The 20,658-nt window shown below is 47.8% G+C and overlaps 1 protein-coding gene across 1 annotated transcript in view; it reads left to right on the forward strand.

The window, feature by feature from the left end:
- The window catches only part of INTS9 (integrator complex subunit 9), a 71,282-nt gene that overhangs the window by 12,544 nt on the left and 38,080 nt on the right, over positions 1-20,658 (forward strand). The window contains exons 4-8 of the mRNA XM_033145180.1: positions 1,580-1,642; positions 6,231-6,370; positions 7,831-7,917; positions 15,104-15,224; positions 15,410-15,544. Coding sequence (XP_033001071.1) covers positions 1,580-1,642; positions 6,231-6,370; positions 7,831-7,917; positions 15,104-15,224; positions 15,410-15,544 — 546 coding nt within the window. The remainder of the gene's footprint in view (positions 1-1,579; positions 1,643-6,230; positions 6,371-7,830; positions 7,918-15,103; positions 15,225-15,409; positions 15,545-20,658) is intronic.

The following is a 20,658-nucleotide window of genomic DNA, read 5'->3' on the forward strand; positions in this document are numbered from 1 at the left end:
TGCGCTTGCTTAGAATGACAAATGAATTGACCAGTTCTCCACGCAGTCGGGAGTCTGGGGTCAAAGGTGGGTGCTTTGTCATATAAGGAGAAAGGCCATTGTTTTCAAGACTGGAGGAGACATTGAAATTCACCCAGCCTACCCATAATTCACCTTTTAACATATCTGGATGAGGTTAAGCACCTCCTGCCATTTGAAGTAATTGCTCATTTGTTAGAACTTGCCAAAAAATTGCTAGAATTTCTTAAGAGCTGAAGCCAGGGGGGGACACTGTAGAGGGAGGGTAAATGTTATGCGCTGTTTGGTAAACATGCAACCTTTAACTTTGGGGGGAGCTCCCCCCCCCAAAAAAAAACCCTTTCCCCCGTGTGGAGAACTGTATAGCAGCATAGTCCATGCACCAATTGCTGCCTTCATTGTCTAAGCAGCCATTGCTCCAATCTCATCTCAGACCTATTTGCATGCGCAGCAACCAACTTGTCGGACTAAGCAAAGGGAGAAAGACTAATTTAACAGGCCTGGGAGAATATTAATGTGGATGTCTGGAGGAACTAGCAGGGCAGTTTCCATCTTGAAACCCAACAGAGTGAAATTACAGAATGTGAGGAAGGAAGGAAGTGCCAAGGGAAAGAAAGGTTTGGTGGAGATTTCTGGGAGAGAACAGGGCTGGCCCCGATTTTCGGCAGACCCTGATGCCCAACCCTGCCTGCCGCCGATGCCATGCCTGAGGAGGGTGTCAAGGTGGGCAGTCGCCCATCCATTCAGCTACAGCCCTTTGCAACGGCCGCATGTTCGGATACAGCTTGCGAGCTGTTTGGCCATCCCAGCCTATACAGGTGAAACTCGAAAAATTAGAATATCGTGGAAAAGTTCATTTATGTAAGCAATTGTCTTCATTAGCTACTGGAGTTTAATATATGAGATGGAGTCATGACATGCAAAGCGAGATATGTCAAGCCTTTATTTGTTATAATTGTGATGATTAAGTTGAGATTGTTAATTTGGGGTTTTCATCAGCTGTACGCCATAATCATCACAATTATAACAAATAAAGGCTTGACATATCTCGGTTTGTATATCATGAGTCTATCTCATATATTAGTTTCACCTTTTAAGTTGAAACAAAATAAAAAATAAAAAAAATTCCTTCCAGTATAAAGCAAGAACAAGACCAATCGTACACTGGATCTGGGGGTGCGGTTTCGGGGGCCGGGGGGCAGGCCTATGGTGTCCTGCATCTCCGACTCAGAACTCGCACCAGGGCCATGGCTGGAAATTTCAGTACAGTACAGAAAGTACAGAAAAGTACTTTTGTACTTTTATCTTTTACAGGAAGGAATTTTTTATTTTATTTTGTTTTGACTATGGCAGACCAGCACGGCTACCTACCTGTAACTTTTAAGTTGAATTACTGGAAGAAATGAACCTTTCCACGATATTCTAATTTTTCGAGTTTCACCTGTAAGCACCGGCAGGTGAAACCCAGAGTGTGCTCCTCTGTCCTCGCTGTCACCTAGCCTCGGATGTCTTCCTTTTCAGCTGAGCGTCTTCTCCCTTCTCCTCCCCTCCCATTTCCCAGGAGCTGAAGGACTGTGCCGGCCGGGCGTTTGTGGATTCCGTTCCAGAGTTCTGCTTGCCGGAGGTGAGTCTTCCCAGGAGCCTGGGTGCCAAACCATGACCACCCCACTTTCGGCCCCCAGCTGGAACCATAAAGGGGGTCTCGAACCCGCTGCTTCCCTCCGTTGATTTCAAAGAGGCTTGCAGCGGTCGGAGGATTCTCAAGCCACCCGCCTCGCTTTGGAGAAAACGCACCTTTCGCGGGAGGCTCTTATTGAAATAATGCCCTTTGCTAGATGACTTTGCAATCCATTTCTCAAGCCACTTATGGCTCCTGTTGCAATTTAAGGGAAAGCGGAACTGCAAACAGTGGCTGTTTTTTGCACATTTATTTCGCTGCGGGCCCCTTAAGGGAGAAACAGCAGCTTACTGAGTGTGCAAATTACCGTATTTTTCGCTCCATAGGGCGCACCAGACCATAGGGCGCACCTCGTTTTTAGAGGAGGAAACAAGAAAAAAAAATCCTGGTTTTCCTCCTCTAAAAGCCCTGTTGTTGTTTTTTGTTTTGTTTTGTTTTGAGGATCAGCTAGTTTTGCAGCATTTTTGCAAAGGGAAAAGCCCTGGTTTTTTTTCTGGATCAGCTGAAAGTTTTGCAGCTTTTTTTGCAAAGGGAAAACCCTGTTTTTTTGAGGATCAGCTAAAAGTTTTGCAGCTTTTTTGCAAAGGGGGGATAGCAAAGCTCCTTTTGCAAAGGGGGAAAAGCAAAGAAGAAAAGCCCACCAGTCCCACTGGGCACCACTCCCGAGAGCACCTGCTTGGCATGCAGAAGGCCCCTGATTTCAATCCACGACACCAACGGTTTAGGATCGAGCAACAGATGTGTCAGGGAGGAGACGTCGGGGAGGAAGCCTGTCACAGCCGACTGTCCCGAGCAAATGGGACCAAAGGTTTCCCGAGAACATAAGGAGAGCCTAAAGGATCAGGCCAGTGGCCCACCTAGACCAGCATCCTGTTCTCGCAGTGGGCAGCCAGATGCCCCCATTGGACGCCCCGCAAGAAGAGCCTGAGCTTAGCAGCGCTCTCCCTGCCAGTGGTTTCCGGCAGCTGGTGTTCAGAAGCATACTGCCTCCGACAGGGGAGGGGAAACACATCCATCAGGCTTAGCAGCTACGGAGGGCCTTATCCCCTCTGAATCTGCCTAATCCTCTTTTCAAGCCCACCTCTGTTGGTGGCCCTGTCTGCCTGACTCTACACAAGGCAGCGCCGTAGAATTGTGGAGCCAGAAGGGACCCAAAGGCTCATATTGTCTGCCCCGCGATCTCAGAGGTAGTTCTCCTGCATGCAGAAAGTCCCCGACTTCCTCTCCAGCCAAAATGAACTTCCTGGCAGGACGGGAGAAGGATGGAGAGGCCAGGGAATGCAAGTGGGACGCTGCAACAAAATGTTGCCGTTTGGAGTGGGCCTGTTCGCTCTTCCAGTCGGTGAGCCATGCCATGCCCTCCTCCATGATGCGTTTTACAGGAGTTTGAGGCTGCCGGGGGGGAGCCAGGCAGCGTCCCACCCAGACGCCAAAGCAAGGGTACCTTTAAGGTCCTGGGAGAGCTCCCAGGGTCCTGCTCTATCTATCTATCTATCTATAAATAAATAAATATACCCCACCCATCATACCAGGTTTCCCCAGCCACTCTCGGCGGCTCCCAACAGAATATTAAAAACATGATAAAAGATCAAACATTAATAACTTCCCTAAACAGGGCTGCCTTCAGATGTCTCCTAAAAGTCAGATAGCTGTTTATTTCCTTGACATCTGATGGGAGGGCGTTCCACAGGGCAGGCACCACTACCGAGAAGGCCCTCTGGCTGGTTCCCTGTAACCTCACTTCTCACAGGGAGGGAACCGCCATAAGGCCCTCGGGGCTGGATCTCAGTGTCCGGGCTGAATGATGGGGGTGGAGATGCTCCTTCAGGTATACTGAGTCGAGGCCAATTAGGGCTTTAAAGGTCAGCACCAACACTTTGGATTGTGCTCGGAAACGTACTGGGAGCCAATGTAGGTCTTTCAGGACCGGTGTTATATGGTCTCGGTGGCAAGTCCCAATCATCAGTCTAGCTGCCGCATTCTGGATGAGTTGTAGTTTCCGGGTCATCTTCAAAGGTAGCCCCACGTAGAGCACATTGCCATAGTCCAAGCAGGAGAAAACCAGAGCATGCACCACTCTGGCGAGACAGTCTGCAGGCAGGGAGGGTCTCAGCCTGCGTAGCAGATGGAGCTGGTAGACAGCTGCCCTGGATACAGAATTGACCTGTGCCTCCATGGACAGCTGTGAGTCCAAACTGACTCCCAGGCTGCGCACCTGGTCCTTCAGGGGCACAGTTACCCCATTCAGGACCAGGGAGTCATTTGGCCTTTAATTGGCATAATTTAGACAATAAGATCGCAAAGGTGAAAGGATAAAAGCCCCATAAAACATTGGCAATCCAGGCATATTAAACACATAAAACGAATCATAGAGTTGGAAGGGACCCCCAGGTGTCATCAAGTCCGACCCCCTGCAATGCAAGAATCTCGAGAGCTTGGCTCCAGCAAAAGCCATGCATACCTTTTCTGGGCTGTAGTGTCATGAGCTCCACCTCCTCAGGTTTTATCTTCCACAGATCTCCGGGGTGATATGCACGGTTCTCCTCCACCCCGCTTCTTTCTCACAGCAACCCTGTGAGGCAGGCCAGGCTGAAAGGCGGTGACTAGACCCAGATCACCCGGCCAGCTTCGTGGCCGAGTGCGGATTTGAACCCCGGTCTCTCTGGCACTCTAACCACTGCACCACACTACCTCTCTCCTCCTTCGGCTCCTGCAAGGCTGAGGAAGCAGGGAACCAGCAGAGGACAGAGGCTGCGCCCTCCGGTCAAGAGGGTCCTGAAGACAGCCCTGGCAGTCCTTCTCCCAAGGACGAAGACTCTGACTCCTCCTCCCTGCACTTGGTCAGAGCGTGGCGCTGATAACGCCGAGGTTGCAGGTTCGATTCCCAGGTGGGACAGCTGCTTATTCCTGCATTGCAGGGGGGGTTGGACTAGATGATCCATCACAATCCTGCAATTCTGATTCCACTGCCCAGCGCATAGTCTCTGAGTTGTGGGTTACGACAGATACTTTTATTTCATTCCACCTCCCACCCGGTTTTCCAATTTATTTGGACTGAATGCCTCTCTTTCCCCCCACCCCACATCCCCTAAAAAAGCAAAAGAACCACCAGGTCATAAGTTAGCCGCTGTGGGGCTGTCGTTTTTTGAGCAGCCACGTTGACCCATTTCTCGACTGTTACCTTCGAATCGATGGGAAGATAATTTTTCCACTTGACGACTATTGAATCCCATTAGCTGCTCCATAATAACTGAGTTAGAGGTTTAAGTTTCTGGTAAGTTTTCCAGACCAACATAATCGGGGGTTATAGCCTTACCAGTAAATATTTCCAATTACAGTTCCTATTACGGGGATGCAAAAAATCATTTTTGTCTCCTCCTCCGATCTTGGCTGATCCTACCTACCTATTCCTCTGCCTGGAGAACAGTCTGGAGAGGACAGGTTTAGTTCCAGCCCCAAAGGTGACTACTGTATTATAACCTGGCTATTATAAGTCAAACTTATATTTGAGAAAACAAAATCGAAAATTCTTTCTAGTAGCACCTTAGAGACCAACTGAGTTTGTTCCTGGTATGAGCTTTTGTGTGCATGCACACTTCTTCAGATACACTGAAACAGAAGTCACCAGATCCTTAAATATTTGAGATTCTAGGCCATCCTTGAGGCCTCAGGCCTTGCCTTTCAGCTGTTTCCCACCACCCCTTTTCATCTCAGAAATCTTGGCCTCGAATGGAATCACAGAATTGTTGAGCTGGAAGGGAACGCGAGGGTCATCTAGTCCAACCCCCTGAAATGCAGGAATATTTTGCCCAACGTGGGACTCGAACCCACAACCCTGAGAGTAAGGGTCTCACGATCTACTGCCATGGGCCCCTGGGTGGATCCTAGGGTCAAACAGGCCCAAGAAGGAGAGAGAAACTACTCAATAGGGCCAAATTGAGTAGAAACGAGAGTGAGACGTAGCCTGAAGAAATCTGGAGTGAAGGGAAAAGTCTTGCCAGAAGCAGAGGATTGCTGGGCCCTCGCCACACCCTGAGCAGCGTAGTGGTCAGAGTACTGGACTAAGACCTGGGAGACCAGGGTTCGAATCCTAACACCGGGACATCCAATGATGCTGAATGTTGGAAAGGTTCAGGACAGGTAAAGGGAAGCATTTATTCAAGCAATGCCATAGTTAAACTGGAACTCCCTGCCACAGGAGGCAGCGGTGGCCACCAACCTGTTTGGCCTTAAAAGAGGATTGGACCAATTCACGGAGGAGGAGAGGGCTATCGACGGCCACCAGCCAGGATGGCAACACTCTGCCTCCGTAGCTGGAGGCGGCGGTGCTTCTGGGTAGCAGTTGCTGCAAACCACAGGAGGCGGAGAGTTGCTCTTGGGTTCGAATCCTCCTTGCAGGTTTCCCACAGGCACCCGGTTGGCCACTGGGGGAGCAGGATGCTGGGCTGGATGGCCTCCTCTTACATTCTGAGGGGGAGAAGACTTTTTGAGGAGGCTGCGTTTTCCAACAGCGCCTTACGCTCTCCGTTTTCAGATGGAGCTGATTGACCTGTCGACGGTGGACGTTATCCTGATCTCAAACTACCACTGCATGATGTCCTTGCCCTACATTACGGAGCACACCGGCTTCACCGGAACCGTCTACGCCACCGAGCCGACGGTTCAAATCGGCAGGTGAGGGGGGAAAGCCTCATTTTATCTCCACGCCTTGGGGGGGGAAGATGTAGAGGAGCGTTGCCTCTCTAATGTTCTTGAGAGGCTTTTAAGACGCGGCTGAAAGCTAGCCAAGGAAGTCGTTCTTCGCGGCTTCTAAGTGTGTGCACTGCATGTTTTGACTCTGCTCTTCCCAAATGTGGCGAATCGGTTCGGGCTCCTCTGCTTGGCAGGCCGGGGCGGAGGGGTTAAATGGTGCTAGACGGTGCTGCGCTCACAGAAAACCTCTGCGCGTGCCGGGGACACGCTCCTCTGTTTCGCAAGTTGGTAAATGCAGAATCACAGGATCATAGAATTGGGAGGAACCCTGGCGACCATCTAGTCCAACCCCCTGCGAGAGGCAGGAATACGCAGCTGTCCCTTATGGGGATCGAACCTGCAAACTTGGTGTTATCAGCACCATGCTCTAGCCGACTCAGCCATCCAGAAGGATAAGTCGCTGGATTGAATGGGAAGGCTTAGGCTGCACCGCTTCCGGCTGTACCTCTTCAACCTGATGGGGAAACAGGCCACTCCCCGCTTGTGGAAAACTAGCATGTCAGGAAAAGAAGGGTTGAGCATTACCTCCCAGAACCTGCTTTGAATTTTTAATACTGGGGAGCAAACAGACACAGAGTGCTCATTCACTACAATCTGGTCCTAATAAGCCAGTGTGTGAGCCAGTGTGGTGTAATGGTTAGGAGCGCTGGACTCGTAATCTGGGGAACCGGGTTTGCGTCCCCGCTCCTCCACATGCAGCTGCTGGGTGACCTTGGGCCAGTCACACTTCTCTGAAGTCCCTCAGCCCCACTCACCTCACAGAGTGTTTGTTGTGGGGGGAGGAAGGGAAAGGAGATTGTAAGCCGCTTTGAGACTTCAGAGTGATAAAGCGGGACATCAAATCCAAACTCTTCTACTCTTCTTCTTCTACAAGTGAGACCCGCAACAACAAAAAATTGCAGTATGCGAAACCTGCCCACCTCCAAGGTACTCTGGGTTGCATGGAACTAAGTTGTAGTTAAGATAGCCATGTTTATTCATTTCAAAGTGTCCATTCTGAGTAGGAATTACATTGGTTGCAGGGATCAGTTTGCATTCTGTGACCCCCCCTCCGTTGTTTTGGGACTTCTTCCCTCACCCTTAAGGGTGTGTCCCCCCCCCCCCAAATATTTTTTATACCTCTGCCAGTCATGGGGTCCCACCGAGTCAGTTGAGTCCGGGTGGTGGCACCTGAGCTACATAAGGGGACCTGCCTCCTCACCCCTGGCCTTTGGAAATGGGGAGAGCAGTTGCGGTGTACCATCAAAACCACCTGTCTTTTGTCCTTGTGGCTGAGATCCGAGCCTTTTCTCGCTGCTGATAATAATAATAATAATAATAATAATAATAATAATAATAATAGATTTGTACCCTGCCCATCTGATGTTGGCTCCTCTCTGCAGGCTTCTGATGGAGGAGCTGGTCAACTTCATTGAGCGGGTGCCCAAGGCTCAGTCTGCCTCCATGTGGAAGAATAAGGAAGTGCAAAGGTAAGGATGGGCACCCCCCCCCTCCGCAGGGCACCTCCCTTGGGAACGTGTCTCTGAAGGGAGGGGGGCAGAGGGGCACTCCCACCTTTACGGTTTTGTTTCTCGCTCAGCTATCCGATCCTCAGAGCTGCTTACGTCAGCCAGAACAGCGTTTCCCAAACATTTTGGGGGCCATTTGCCCCATTGGTTCCATCATCTCATCCCCAGTGCCCAGCATTATTATTATTATTTATTTTCATTTTCATTATCTCCATCCGTAGATCTCGGCATAAAAACACAGTGGAAGGAAGATAATAGCACGATAAAATTCGAAACAGGGAGGATTAATTGCGCGTTTATTCAAAATCCAATTGGAACCATTCAGTTTAATTAACTAATTCAGCAAAATTGATGGACTCGGCCCAGTGACGCCAGCTTTCCTAAGTCTGGAAGTCATTTACACCCTCCTGCTACCCCCTTGCCTCTTAAGATGCCTCCCCCCCCAAGTAATCCCCACCTCTAGGTGGGGGAGGGGGAGAACCACGAACTTTGGGAACCACTGACTTAGAACAACAAAATCAACAATACCTCAGGGACCGCAGAACCTCAAGGACCATCTCCCCCCCCATATGGACCTATCTGGATCCTGCAATCATCCTCTGTGGTCCTTCTTCGTTTGCCTGTTCCACGTAAGGTCCAGAGGGTGGCAACACAAGAACGGGGCCTTCTCTGCAGTGGCTCCCCATCTGTGGGATGCTCGCCCCAGGGAGGCTTGCCTGGCACCTTCATTATACACCTTTAGGCGCCAGGCGAAAACGTTCCTCTTCAACCGGGTTGACATTTTACTGTGCTTTTAAATATTTTGTTGGGAGTCGCCCAGAGTGGCTGGGGCAACTCAGTTGCATGGACGGTTCATACCGGTAAATAGCAAAATTATTTTTTATAATAATATTTGGCTAATTGATGCCCTCTTAAATGTGCTGTGGAAGCGTGTGGGAATTGCTGGGTTCCCTTTGTTCTTATTTTTAATACGTATTTTGTGTGTGTGTGCGTTTGTGTCATCATTTTCCGTTGTGAACTGCCCAGAGATCTACGGCTATAGGGGGGCATGCGGATTAAATAAATAAAAAAATAACAATAATACAATAATGGAAAAAATATCACAGCGAAACAGCGGAGTGGACAAAAGCCTAAGCTTTTGAATACTGATGAACAGATACCGTATTTCTCGCTCCATAAGACACACTTTTTCCCTCCTGAAAAGTAAGGGGAAATATCTGTGCGTCTTATGGAGCGAATGGTGGTCCCTGGAGCTGAATTGCCCAGGGGCCAAAAGAGGATCATGCTTTTTATTTTACAAAGAGAAAAGTGGGTGTTGAAAGGACCCCGCTCAGCAGCTGATCAGCAAGAGATGGGGAGAGAGATAAGAGTCCCTGGCTCCCTTTCAGCCCCGCCCTCCATTGTTGAATGTGCTGTAGAGGGAGGTTGTTTGTTTCCCCAGGGACATGTGACTGGCTGATTAGATTATCTGTCTGGAAACTGTAAAAAGGCTCCCTTTCCTTTAGAAGCTGCAGAAATGTGAGTTGAACCCCATAAAAACTGGGCTTTTCCTCTTTCCTTTTCCCCCTTGCAAAAGGAGCCTTGCTTTTCCCCCTTTGCAAAAAAAACTGCAAAACTTTTAGCTGATCCTCAAAAAACAGGGCTTTTCCCTTTGCAAAAAAAGCTGCAAAACTTTTAGCTGATTCTCAAAAAACCCCAGGGCTTTTCCCTTTGCAAAAAAAGTTGCTAAACTTTTAGCTGATCCTCAAAAAAACAGGGCTTTTAGAGGAGGAAAACCAGGAAAAAAAAATTCTGGGTTTCCTCCTCTAAAAACAAGGTGCGCCCTATGGTCTGGTGCGCCCTATGGAGCGAAAAATACTGTAGATCTTAAACGCCCCTGGGCAGCCCTGAGCACAATGGGACTCTCCCCAGCTCATAGCCCATCTCTTTGTCATGGCACCAGTGCCTTTGAAACCGAGCATGGCCAGCAAATCAGTGAATCAATTAAGGTTTTGAGCATCTGCGCTTGGCACTGTCAGATCGGGTCCTCGATGTCAGCCCCGAGTCGGGCTGGCTGGGCCCAAATCAGCCCCTCTTTCCTAGGATTGGTGAGATGGTGGCTTTTGAAAACAGGGAACGCCCCCAATCGAGCACAATGTTAAGCGATAGCCAAGCTGATCTCCTTCTGTTTGAGAGCATCCTGATCAAGTTTGCAGATGACACCAAATTGGGAGGGGTGGCTAATACCCCTGAGGACAGGATCACAATTCAAAATGACCTTAACAGATTAGAGAACTGGGCCAAAGCAAACAAGATGAATTTTAACAGGGATAAATGTAAAGTACTACACTTGGGCAAAAAAAATGAAAGGCACAAATACAGGATGGGTGACACCTGGCTTGAGAGCAGTACATGTGAAAAGGATCTAGAAGTCTTGGTAGACCATAAACTTGACATGAGTCAACAGTGTGATGCAGCAGCTAAAAAAGCCAATGCAATTCTGGGCTGCATCAATAGGAGTATAGCATCTAGATCAAGGGAAGTAATAGTAGCACTGTATTCCGCTCTGGTCAGACCTCACCTGGAATACTGTGTCCAGTTCTGGGCACCACAGTTCAAGAAGGATACTGACAAGCTGGAACGTGTCCAGAGGAGGGCCACCAAAATGGTCCAAGGCCTGGAAACGATGCCTTATGAGGAACGGCTTAGGGAGCTGGGTATGTTTAGCCTGGAGAAGAGAAGGTTAAGGGGTGATATGATAGCCATGTTCAAATATATAAAAGGATGTCATCTAGAGGAGGGAGAAAGGTTGTTTTCTGCTGCTCCAGAGAAGCGGACACGGGGCAATGGATTCAAACTACAAGAAAGAAGATTCCACCTAAACATTAGGAAGAACTTCCTGACAGTGAGAGCTGTCCGACAGTGGGATTTGCTGCCAAGGAGTGTGGTGGAGTCTCCTTCTTTGGAGGTCTTTAAGCGGAGGCTTGACAGACATCTGTCAGGAATGCTTTGATGGTGTTTCCTGCTTGGCAGGGGGTTGGACTGGATGGCCCTTGTGGTCTCTTCCAACTCTAGGATTCTAGGATTCTATGATTCTATTTGGAGTTATCCCGTGATCCTCGTGCCAGCTTGTCGGTGGTGCCTCTTCCCCTCTTTTCACAGCAGCCTGGAGCATTCCTTGTCTTTATATCACTTTGCAGCTCAGACGCTTCCAGCCCCGATTGGGCTGTGTGCAACCGAGCCGCTCCCTTTGTCGTAGGAAACACCGGCGCCTTCTGAACGGAAAGCTCTGCAAGGAATACACTTAGTGCATCAGGGCAGCTGATGGTTTTACCCCATTACGATCTGCAATCTCAGCTAATGGCTGGCAACTCCGAACCCCACTTAGTTGTGCCACTGGGGCGGCTTACATCGTATTTCCCCTTTCATTCCTCCACCTCAAACAGCAGCAGCTTCTGGATGAGTGCCGTGGAAATGGGGTGCTTTTGGGGAGAGGGAGAGGCAGACGGGGGGGGGGTCCTCCCTTTATCAGTGTTTCAGCAAGGTTTTATACAGGGGTCAGCAAACCTTTTCAGCAGGGGGACGGTCCACTGTCCCTCAGACCTTGTTGGGGGCCGGACTATATTTTTTTTTTAAAAAAATAATGAACGAATTCCTATGCCCCACAAATAACCCAGAGATGCATTTTAAATAAAAGGACACATTCTACTCATGTAAAAACACCAGGCAGGCCCCACAAATAACCCAGAGATGCATATTAAATAAAAGGGCGCATTCTACTCATGTAAAAACACCAGGCAGGCCCCACAAATAACCCAGAGATGCATATTAAATAAAAGGGCGCATTCTACTCATGTAAAAACACCAGGCAGGCCCCACAAATAACCCAGAGATGCATTTTAAATAAAAGGGCGCATTCTACTCATGTAAAAACACCAGGCAGGCCCCACAAATAACCCAGAGATGCATTTTAAATAAAAGGACACATTCTACTCATGTAAAAACACCAGGCAGGCCCCACAAATAACCCAGAGATGCATTTTAAATAAAAGGACACATTCTACTCATGTATAAACACCAGGCAGGCCCCACAAATAACCCAGAGATGCATTTTAAATAAAAGGGCGCATTCTACTCATGTAAAAACACCAGGCAGGCCCCACAAATAACCCAGAGATGCATTTTAAATAAAAGGACACATTCTACTCATGTAAAAACACCAGGCAGGCCCCACAAATAACCCAGAGATGCATTTTAAATAAAAGGACACATTCTACTCATGTATAAACACCAGGCAGGCCCCACAAATAACCCAGAGATGCATTTTAAATAAAAGGGCGCATTCTACTCATGTAAAAACACCAGGCAGGCCCCACAAATAACCCAGAGATGCATATTAAATAAAAGGACACATTCTACTCATGTAAAAACACCAGGCAGGCCCCACAAATAACCCAGAGATGCATTTTAAATAAAAGGACACATTCTACTCATGTATAAACACCAGGCAGGCCCCACAAATAACCCAGAGATGCATTTTAAATAAAAGGGCGCATTCTACTCATGTAAAAACACCAGGCAGGCCCCACAAATAACCCAGAGATGCATATTAAATAAAAGGGCGCATTCTACTCATGTAAAAACACGCTGATTCCCGGACCGCCCGCGGGCTGGATTTACAAGGCGATAGGGCCGCATCCGGCCCCTGGGCCTTAGTTTGCCTACCCATGGTTTTATGGGTATCTCTTTTTTTAATTACAGGTAGGTAGCCGTGTTGGTCTGCCATAGTCGAAACAAAATAAAAATATAAATAAATTCCTTCCAGTAGCACCTTAGAGACCAACTAAGTTTGTTCTTGGTATGAGCTTTCCTGAAGAAGTGTGCATGCACATGAAAGCTCATACCAAGAACAAACTTAGTTGGTCTCTAAGGTGCTACTGGAAGGAATTTTTTTATTTTTTATTTTGTTTCTTTTTTTTAATGAAAGTGTGTCTTAGAAATTTGTAATAACTTGGAGAAAACAGGCTGGCTGTTGGGTTTCCTGGGGCCTCCTATCCAAAGGTAGGAATAATTATTTTATTATTTTTACATTTATACGCCACCTTCTCCTCCAAGGAGCTCAGGGTATGCTTCTCCCCCTCTCTCATTTAATCTCCCACAACAACCCTGTGAGGTAGGTGGCTGGCCCAAGGTCACCCAGTGAACTTCATGACTGAGCGAGGATTTGAACCCAGGTCTCTCCCAGGTCCAAGTTTGACACTCTAACCACCACCCCACGCACACTGGTTCTCTTCTCTTGGCATTTGTAGAAATTACTGGTTTTCGCCCGCTAGGTGAACATAGAGACATTGGCAGGAGCAATCCTCAACACTTGCTTCAGTCTCCTAAAAATTATGGAGGAGGAGGTCAGTGGCCCAACCGATTCCCCAGTAAATCAGCTCCTTTCAAACAAATGGATTGACAGAAGTTGACCGGTTTTCACAAATCATTGGAAATGGGTTGGAATGAGCTTTTGATTTAGCATCTGTTTAATATACAAAGTAAGAACCCAATTCTTCTTCCCCTCGTTGGCAGCTCTCACTGCCTTCCTGACCGGGCTCCTCGTACTGGAAGAGATTTATGTCAAGAGAGACGGCCATCCTTTTTATGTGCCTTGACGCTGCCATTCTCGGATGTCTTTCTCCCAACTTCCTTTGCAAAGAAAGGGGGGAAATCTGCAACAGTGGCGGCTTTCCCAAGGAATAAAAGGTTTTGATACTTTTGTCAAAGTTTCTGTTTAAAAAAACAGTTTCCTCCCCTTCCTTTTGCCTTCGCACAGCCCACAACCTGCTCATGTTTTCCAACATCTTTGTGCTGTGGATACGCATATTGCCTATTGCTTTCTCTTCATTAAACTATGGAACTCCCTCCGCAGGAAGGAGTTGTGATTTCTAAAACTCAGCATGAGTTTCTCAAAAATAAGGCATGCCAGACCAATCTGGTTTCTTTCTTTCTTTCTTTTTGATGGAATTACAAACTTGGTGGATCAAGGGAATGCTGTGGACATAGTGTATCTTGATTTCAGTAAGGCTTTTGACAAAGTCCCCCATGATATTCTCACGAGGAAGCTGGTAAAATGTGGGTTGAACGAGGTGACTGTTAGGTGGATTTCTAACTGGTTGACTGACCAAACCCAAAGAGTACTCATTAATGGTTCCTCGTCATCCTGGAAAAAAAGTGACAAGTGGGGTGCCGCAGGGTTCTGTCCTGGGCCCATTGTTGTTTAATGTCTTTATAAATGACTTGAATGAAGGAATTGAGGGGATACTCATCCGTGATCGCTGCAGATGGTAACAGCAGTCATGAAATTAGAAGATGCCTGCTTCTTGGGAGAAAAGCAATGACAAACCTAGACAGCATCTTAAAAAGCAAAGACATCACCTTGCCGACAAAGGTCCGTATAGTTAAAGCTATGGTTTTCCCAGTAGTAATGTACGGAAGTGAGAGCTGGAACATCAAGAAGGCTGATCGCCGAAGAATTGGTGCTTTTGAATTCTGGTGCTGGAGGAGACTCTTGAGAGTCCCATGGACTGCAAGAAGATCAAACTTATCCATTCTCAAAGAAATCAGCCCTGAGTGCTCACTAGAAGGACAGATCCTGAAGTTGAGGCTCCAGTACTTTGGCCACCTCATGAGAAGAGAAGACTCCCTAGAAAAGACCCTGATGTTGGGAAAGATGGAGGGCACAAGGAGAAGGGGACGACAGAGGATGAGATGGTTGGACAGTGTTCTCGAAGCTACTAACATGGGTTTGGCCAAACTGCGGGAGGCAGTGAAGGATAGGCGTGCCTGGCGCGCTCTGGTCCATGGGGTCACGAAGAGTCGGACACGACTGAACGACTGAACAACAACAACAACATCCGATTTGCAGATGACACCAAACTAGGAGGAGTAGAAGGCAGAATCAGAATTCAAAATGACCTTAATGGATTGGAGAACTGGGGACAGGCTAACAAAATGAATTTCAGTAGGGACAAATGTAAGGTCCTGCACTTAGTCAGGAAGAACCAGGTGCACAAATATAGGATGGGGGACACCTGGCTTCCTAGCAGTACATGTGAAAAGGATCTAGGGATCCACAGAGTCTTGGCGCATGGCTGAGCCTGATCCAGTCTTTCCCTGTCTCCAGGCTGCTTCCCACCCCTCTGAAAGACGCGGTCGAAGTCGCCACGTGGAGAAGGTGCTACAATATGCAGGAAGTGAACTCGGCGCTCAGTAAGATCCAGCTGGTGGGGTATTCCCAGAAAATAGTGAGTATCCGTGGTCACGTCCTGCTTTTTGTGGGATGGGGTTGGTGCGGTTGTCGCCTGCCCTGTGACCTGATGGCGAAGGGCAGGTAACAAATCTGAAAATATGCGTAAAATAAAACCGTACGTAGGGAACTTCCTTTCTGGAATTCTTCCATGTGTTGTTTTTCTCCTCTCCTCCCCAACAGGAGCTGTTCGGTGCAGTCCAGGTCTCCCCTCTCAGTTCCGGTTATGCCCTTGGCAGCTCCAACTGGATCATCCAGTCGCATTACGAGAAGGTTTCCTACGTCTCGGGGTCCTCGCTCCTCACGACGCACCCACAGGTACGTCGCCCTCCCAGAACTCTGAGGTTTCACCTTCCATAAGGGGTGGCGTTCTCCTTCCTCAACACAGTTTTATCTACTGTGCATGCATGACTCCGCAGCTCCTCGATCTCCTGCGGCAGGAGTGAGCCTGTTGGATTGTGTTTCAGTCCCTTCCAGGGCCGGATTTAGGTTTGAAGAGGCCCTAAGCTACTGAAGGTAACGGGGCCCTTTATATGTCCAGCTGTCCTTGGTCAACAACAAATTGTCGCTGGTTTTTGTGTTGAATACAGTAATTTATAGACCTAAAGCCATTTGCACTTGTTGCCATGCAACCAGTCCATGCAGAATGTAGGCACCCTATATATAGAAAGGAGCAAACCAGTGATATTTTAGGGAGCAGGCTAGCAAGCGGGGCCCATGACTTACAGGGGTCAGCAAACCTTTTCAGCAGGGGGCCGTTCCACTGTCCCTACTTTGTGGGGGGCCGGACTATAGTTTGGGGGGGGGGGAAATTGAACAAATTCCTATGCCCCACAAATAATTTGGAATTTGCTGCCAAGGAGTGTGGTGGAGTCTCCTTCTTTGGAGGTCTTTAAGCGGAGGCTTGACAGCCATTTGTCAGGAATGCTTTGATGGTGTTTCCTGCTTGGCAGGGGGTTGGACTGGATGGCCCTTGGGGTCTCTTCCAACTCTAGGATTCTATGATTCTAACCCAGAGATGCATTTTAAATAAAAACACACATTCTACTCATGTAAAAACACCAGGCAGGCCGCACAAATAACCCAGAGATGCATATTAAGTAAAAGGACACATTGTACTCATGTAAAAACACCAGGCAGGCCCCACAAATAACCCAGAGATGCATATTAAGTAAAAGGACACATTGTACTCATGTAAAAACACCAGGCAGGCCCCACAAATAACCCAGAGATGCATATTAAGTAAAAGGACACATTGTACTCATGTAAAAACACGCTGATTCCCGGACCGTCTGTGGGCCAGATTTAGAAGGCGATTGGGCCGGATCCAGCCCCCGGGCCTTAGTTTGCCTATCCATAACTTACATCATAGGAGCCTACACAACACAAAACACTGTTGCTGTATTTAGGTTTTATTTTATTTTTTTATCTTATATTTTAGAAATGTACATCCAGGTTTTTTCCTTTAAATTTTTTTGGGGGCCCCAAGAGAGTGGGGCCCTAAGCTATAACTTGTTTAGCTTATACGAAAATCCAGCACCTGTCGTCTTGCTACGAGCCGAGGCAGGCGCACAGCACTTTCCAAAGCATGCATCACATTCCCTCTCTCCCTCTTCAAGAAAGCAGCACACCTTGTCTTTCCCACTTCCATCTGGAGGTGCAGGGTCCTGCAGCGGAAGAGGCAGGGGCAAGAAAGTCCTAGAATCGTAGAGTTGTACAGTTGGAGGGAACCCATAGGGTCATCCAATCCAACCCCTTACAATGCAGGAATCACAGGCCTGCTCTGTGAGGGAAATTCTGCTTTTGTTCCTGGATCCGGCCTTGTATCATTCTAATGTTACTGAATCCTAGAAATGTGGAATTGTAGAGTTGTAGGGGACCCCCAGAGTCATCTAGTCCACCCCCCGGCCATGCAGGAATCACAGCTAAAGCGTCCCTGAGAGATGGCCTTCCAACTTCTCCAAGGAAGGAGAGTTCACCACCTTCTCAAGGAGTCCTTTTAAAACCTTTTAATGTAAACCTTTTGATGTAACCTGAGCCCACTGCAAAATGTCAAAAAAGAGAATACCGTATTTTTCGCTCCATAAGACGCACTTTTTTCCTCCTGAAAATTAAGGGGAATGTCTGTGTGTCTTATGGAGCGAATGGTGGTCTCTGGAGCCGAATTGCCCAGGGGCCCAAAGCAGATAGTGCTTTTTATTTTACAAAGAGAAAAAGGGGTGTTGAAAGGACCCCGCTCAGCAGCTGATCAGCAAGAGATCGGGAGAGAGATAAGAGTCCCCGGCTCCCTTTCAGCCCTGCTCCCTTGCCCAGGCCTCCATTGTTGAATGTGCTGCAGAGGGAGGGTTTGTTTCCCCAGCAACATGTGACAGGCTGATTAGACTATCTTTCTGGAAACTAGAAACGGCTCCCTTTCCTTCAGAAGCTGCAGAAATGTGAGTTAAACCCCATAAAACTGGGGCTTTTCCTCTTTGCTTTTCCCCCTTTGCAAAGGGAGCTTTGCTTTTCTCCCTTTGCAAAAAAGCTGCAAAACTTTTAGCTGATCCTAAAAAAAAAACCCAGGGCTTTTCCCTTTGCAAAAAAAGCTACAAAACTTTTAGCTGATCCTGAAAAAAACCAGGGCTTTTCCCTTTGCAAAAAAAAGCTGCAAAACTTTTAGCTGATCCTCAGAAAAAACAGGGCTTTGCAAAAAAGCTGCAAAACTTTTAGCTGATCCTCAAAAAAACAGGGCTTTTAGAGGAGGAAAACCAGAAAAATATTTTTTCCCCCTTGTTTCCTCCTCTAAAAACGAGGTGCGCCCTATGGTCCGGTGCGCCCTATGGAGCGGAAAAATATGGTACTTTTTCGTTAAGAAAAACAACCTGTTGCATATTAATAACAGGCCAAGTATTATTAATGCAATTAGCTTCCCAGTTTAAGGCTCCTATGAAAGCCCCATAGATTCTCTGCGCCTGCTTCCCCTCTCTCCCCCTTTTTATTTATTATTTAAACACCACATATTTCAACTCCGCAATATCTTCCAGGCTACATCTCTATCGCCCCTTGAATTATCTTTTTTTTCTATCGAAGGGATGATGATGGCTTCACTGGCTGCCAACTCGTCCACCCCGCTTGTCTAAGGGCAAACTCTTCAAAGTGCTATAGATGTAATTTCCAGTAAATTAATTCTCACAAGATCCATAATTTCCCTCCACGCCCGCCCCCCCTCACCATAGAAAGACAGCTACATCTTTGGATGGGCTGATGGATTCGGCAGGCAGAGCTCTGAGCTACAATCCCTGCCTGCCGCAGACTAGGGAAAGCAGCCGTGCCCAGTTTTTGCCCTTGGGTTCTTTTATTTTAGGGCAAAAGGTGTGATTTGGCAGAGGGGTGGGGGCATGCAAATAGGTTCTGCCTCTTTCAGTGCAATTCTGGGCTGCATCAATAGGAGTATAGCGTCTAGATCAAGGGAAGTAATAGTACCACTGTATTCCGCTCTGGTCAGACCTCACCTGGAATACTGTGTCCAGTTCTGGGCACCACAGTTCAAGAAGGATACTGGCAAGCTGGAAGGTGTCCAGAGGAGGGCAACCAAAATGGTCTAAGGCCTGGAAACGATGCCTTATGAGGAACGGCTTAAGGAGCTGGGTATGTTTAGCCTGGAGAAGAGAAGGTTAAGGGGTGATATGATAGCCATGTTCAAATATATAAAAGGATGTCAAATAGAGGAGGGTGAAAGGTTGTTTTCTGCTGCTCCAGAGAAGCGGACACGGAGCAATGGATTCAAACTACAAGAAAGAAGATTCCACCTAAACGTTAGGAAGAACTTCCTGACAGTGAGAGCTGTTGGACAGTGGAATTTGCTGCCAAGGAGTGTGGTGGAGTCTCCTTCTTTGGAGGTCTTTAAGCGGAGGCTTGACAGCCATCTGTCAGGAATGCTTTGATGGTGTTTCTTGCTTGGCAGGGGGTTGGACTGGATGGCCCTTGGGGTCTCTTCCAACTCTAGGATTCTATGATTCTTTCCACCTCTTTTTTGTAGAGTGTTCACCACCTGTTTGCAGCTGTACCAGCAATGGGGGGGGGCAGGTTTTGCCTTTCTAGAGCCGGCCAATTTCTATAAGAGAGACAGCGGTTGCATAGTGGTTAGAGTGCTGGACTAGGACCTGGGAGACCAGGGTTCGACTTCCCACTCAGCTATGAATCTCACTGGCTGACCTTAGGGACAGTCGCGCTGGCCCTTAGCCTAGCCTACCTCGCAGGGTTGTTGCAGGGAATTAAATGAGGGAGCAAGACGCTTTGAACTCCGTGGAGGAAAAAAGGTGGGATAGAGATGCAAAAAACAGAGTCTAGTCTCCACCCAGACAAGGAAAAGGCAATATCAGAGTCCAAGGACATAATCCAGACGTCTCCATCACCACAAACGTGTCTGGTTCTTGTTTTGAAAAGCCTTCTAGGCTTAAGTTTCCACGTTCTGCTGCGGGAAGAAGCCTAGCGCAAGGGGATTCTTCAGCTGCGGTTCCTGTGTCACGGGGCTGGACTAGATGACCCTGGGGGTGCCCTTCCAACCCTGCAACTCTGGAAGAACAAAATAAAAAATAAAAAAATCCTTCCACTAGCACCTTAGAGATCAACTAAGCTTGTTCTTGGTATGAGCTTTCGTGTGCATGCACACTTCTTCAGATACACACGAAAAGCTCATACCAAGAACAAACTTAGTTGATCTCTAAGGTGCTACTGGAAGGAATTTTTTTATTTTTTATTTTGTTTTGACTATGGCAGACCAACACGGCTACCTACCTGTTTCTAAGGAAGGCTAGAGAACCAGTGCAGTATAGCTGGGGGTGGAGAGGGAGAGGGGGAGAGCTCTGAGCGAGCTTTCAAAAAACAACAACACAAAAAACCAGACAAATGAAATGCCCGTCATCCGAAAATGCCAATAAGACAGTAAAAGTAATATTGAACCTGCCCGTGGAAAATATATGTAATGATTATGCCGGTATTCAATAGTCATAATTTCATCTTCCGTTTGAGTCGAGGGGGGCTGGCATTGATTCACCGGGGCTGCATTGCGCAGAGGATAACTTTGAAAGACTTTGGGCCAAACTTCTGATCTGCTCTCTCTTCAGCATCCCCGCAATTGTCAAAGTCAGGCTTGCTTTTCTGAGCCAAGAGTCTTTAGTTTTTCTGCCCCTGTGCTGTTGAGTGGCTGTGGTATTATTTTTGTGTTTTTGTAAAACACCCTGTGACCCTCAGGTGAAGGGCGGTAGAGGCAACAGGGATTTTTGTGCCAAAATTAAACAAACAGGCCGTGCCTATGAGCGTGCAATTGATTGTGTTTCCGGAGCGGATTTAGCACAAGAGACGGGGTTTTTCAATATGGCACCTGGCCAAGACTTTCCCCTCTTCCCCACGCATTTGGTGAACTGTGATGGCTGAGACTCGTAGAATTGTAG

This window comes from Lacerta agilis, chromosome 3, assembly GCF_009819535.1.
Source record: "Lacerta agilis isolate rLacAgi1 chromosome 3, rLacAgi1.pri, whole genome shotgun sequence".
Classification (NCBI taxonomy): Eukaryota; Metazoa; Chordata; class Lepidosauria; order Squamata; family Lacertidae; genus Lacerta; species Lacerta agilis.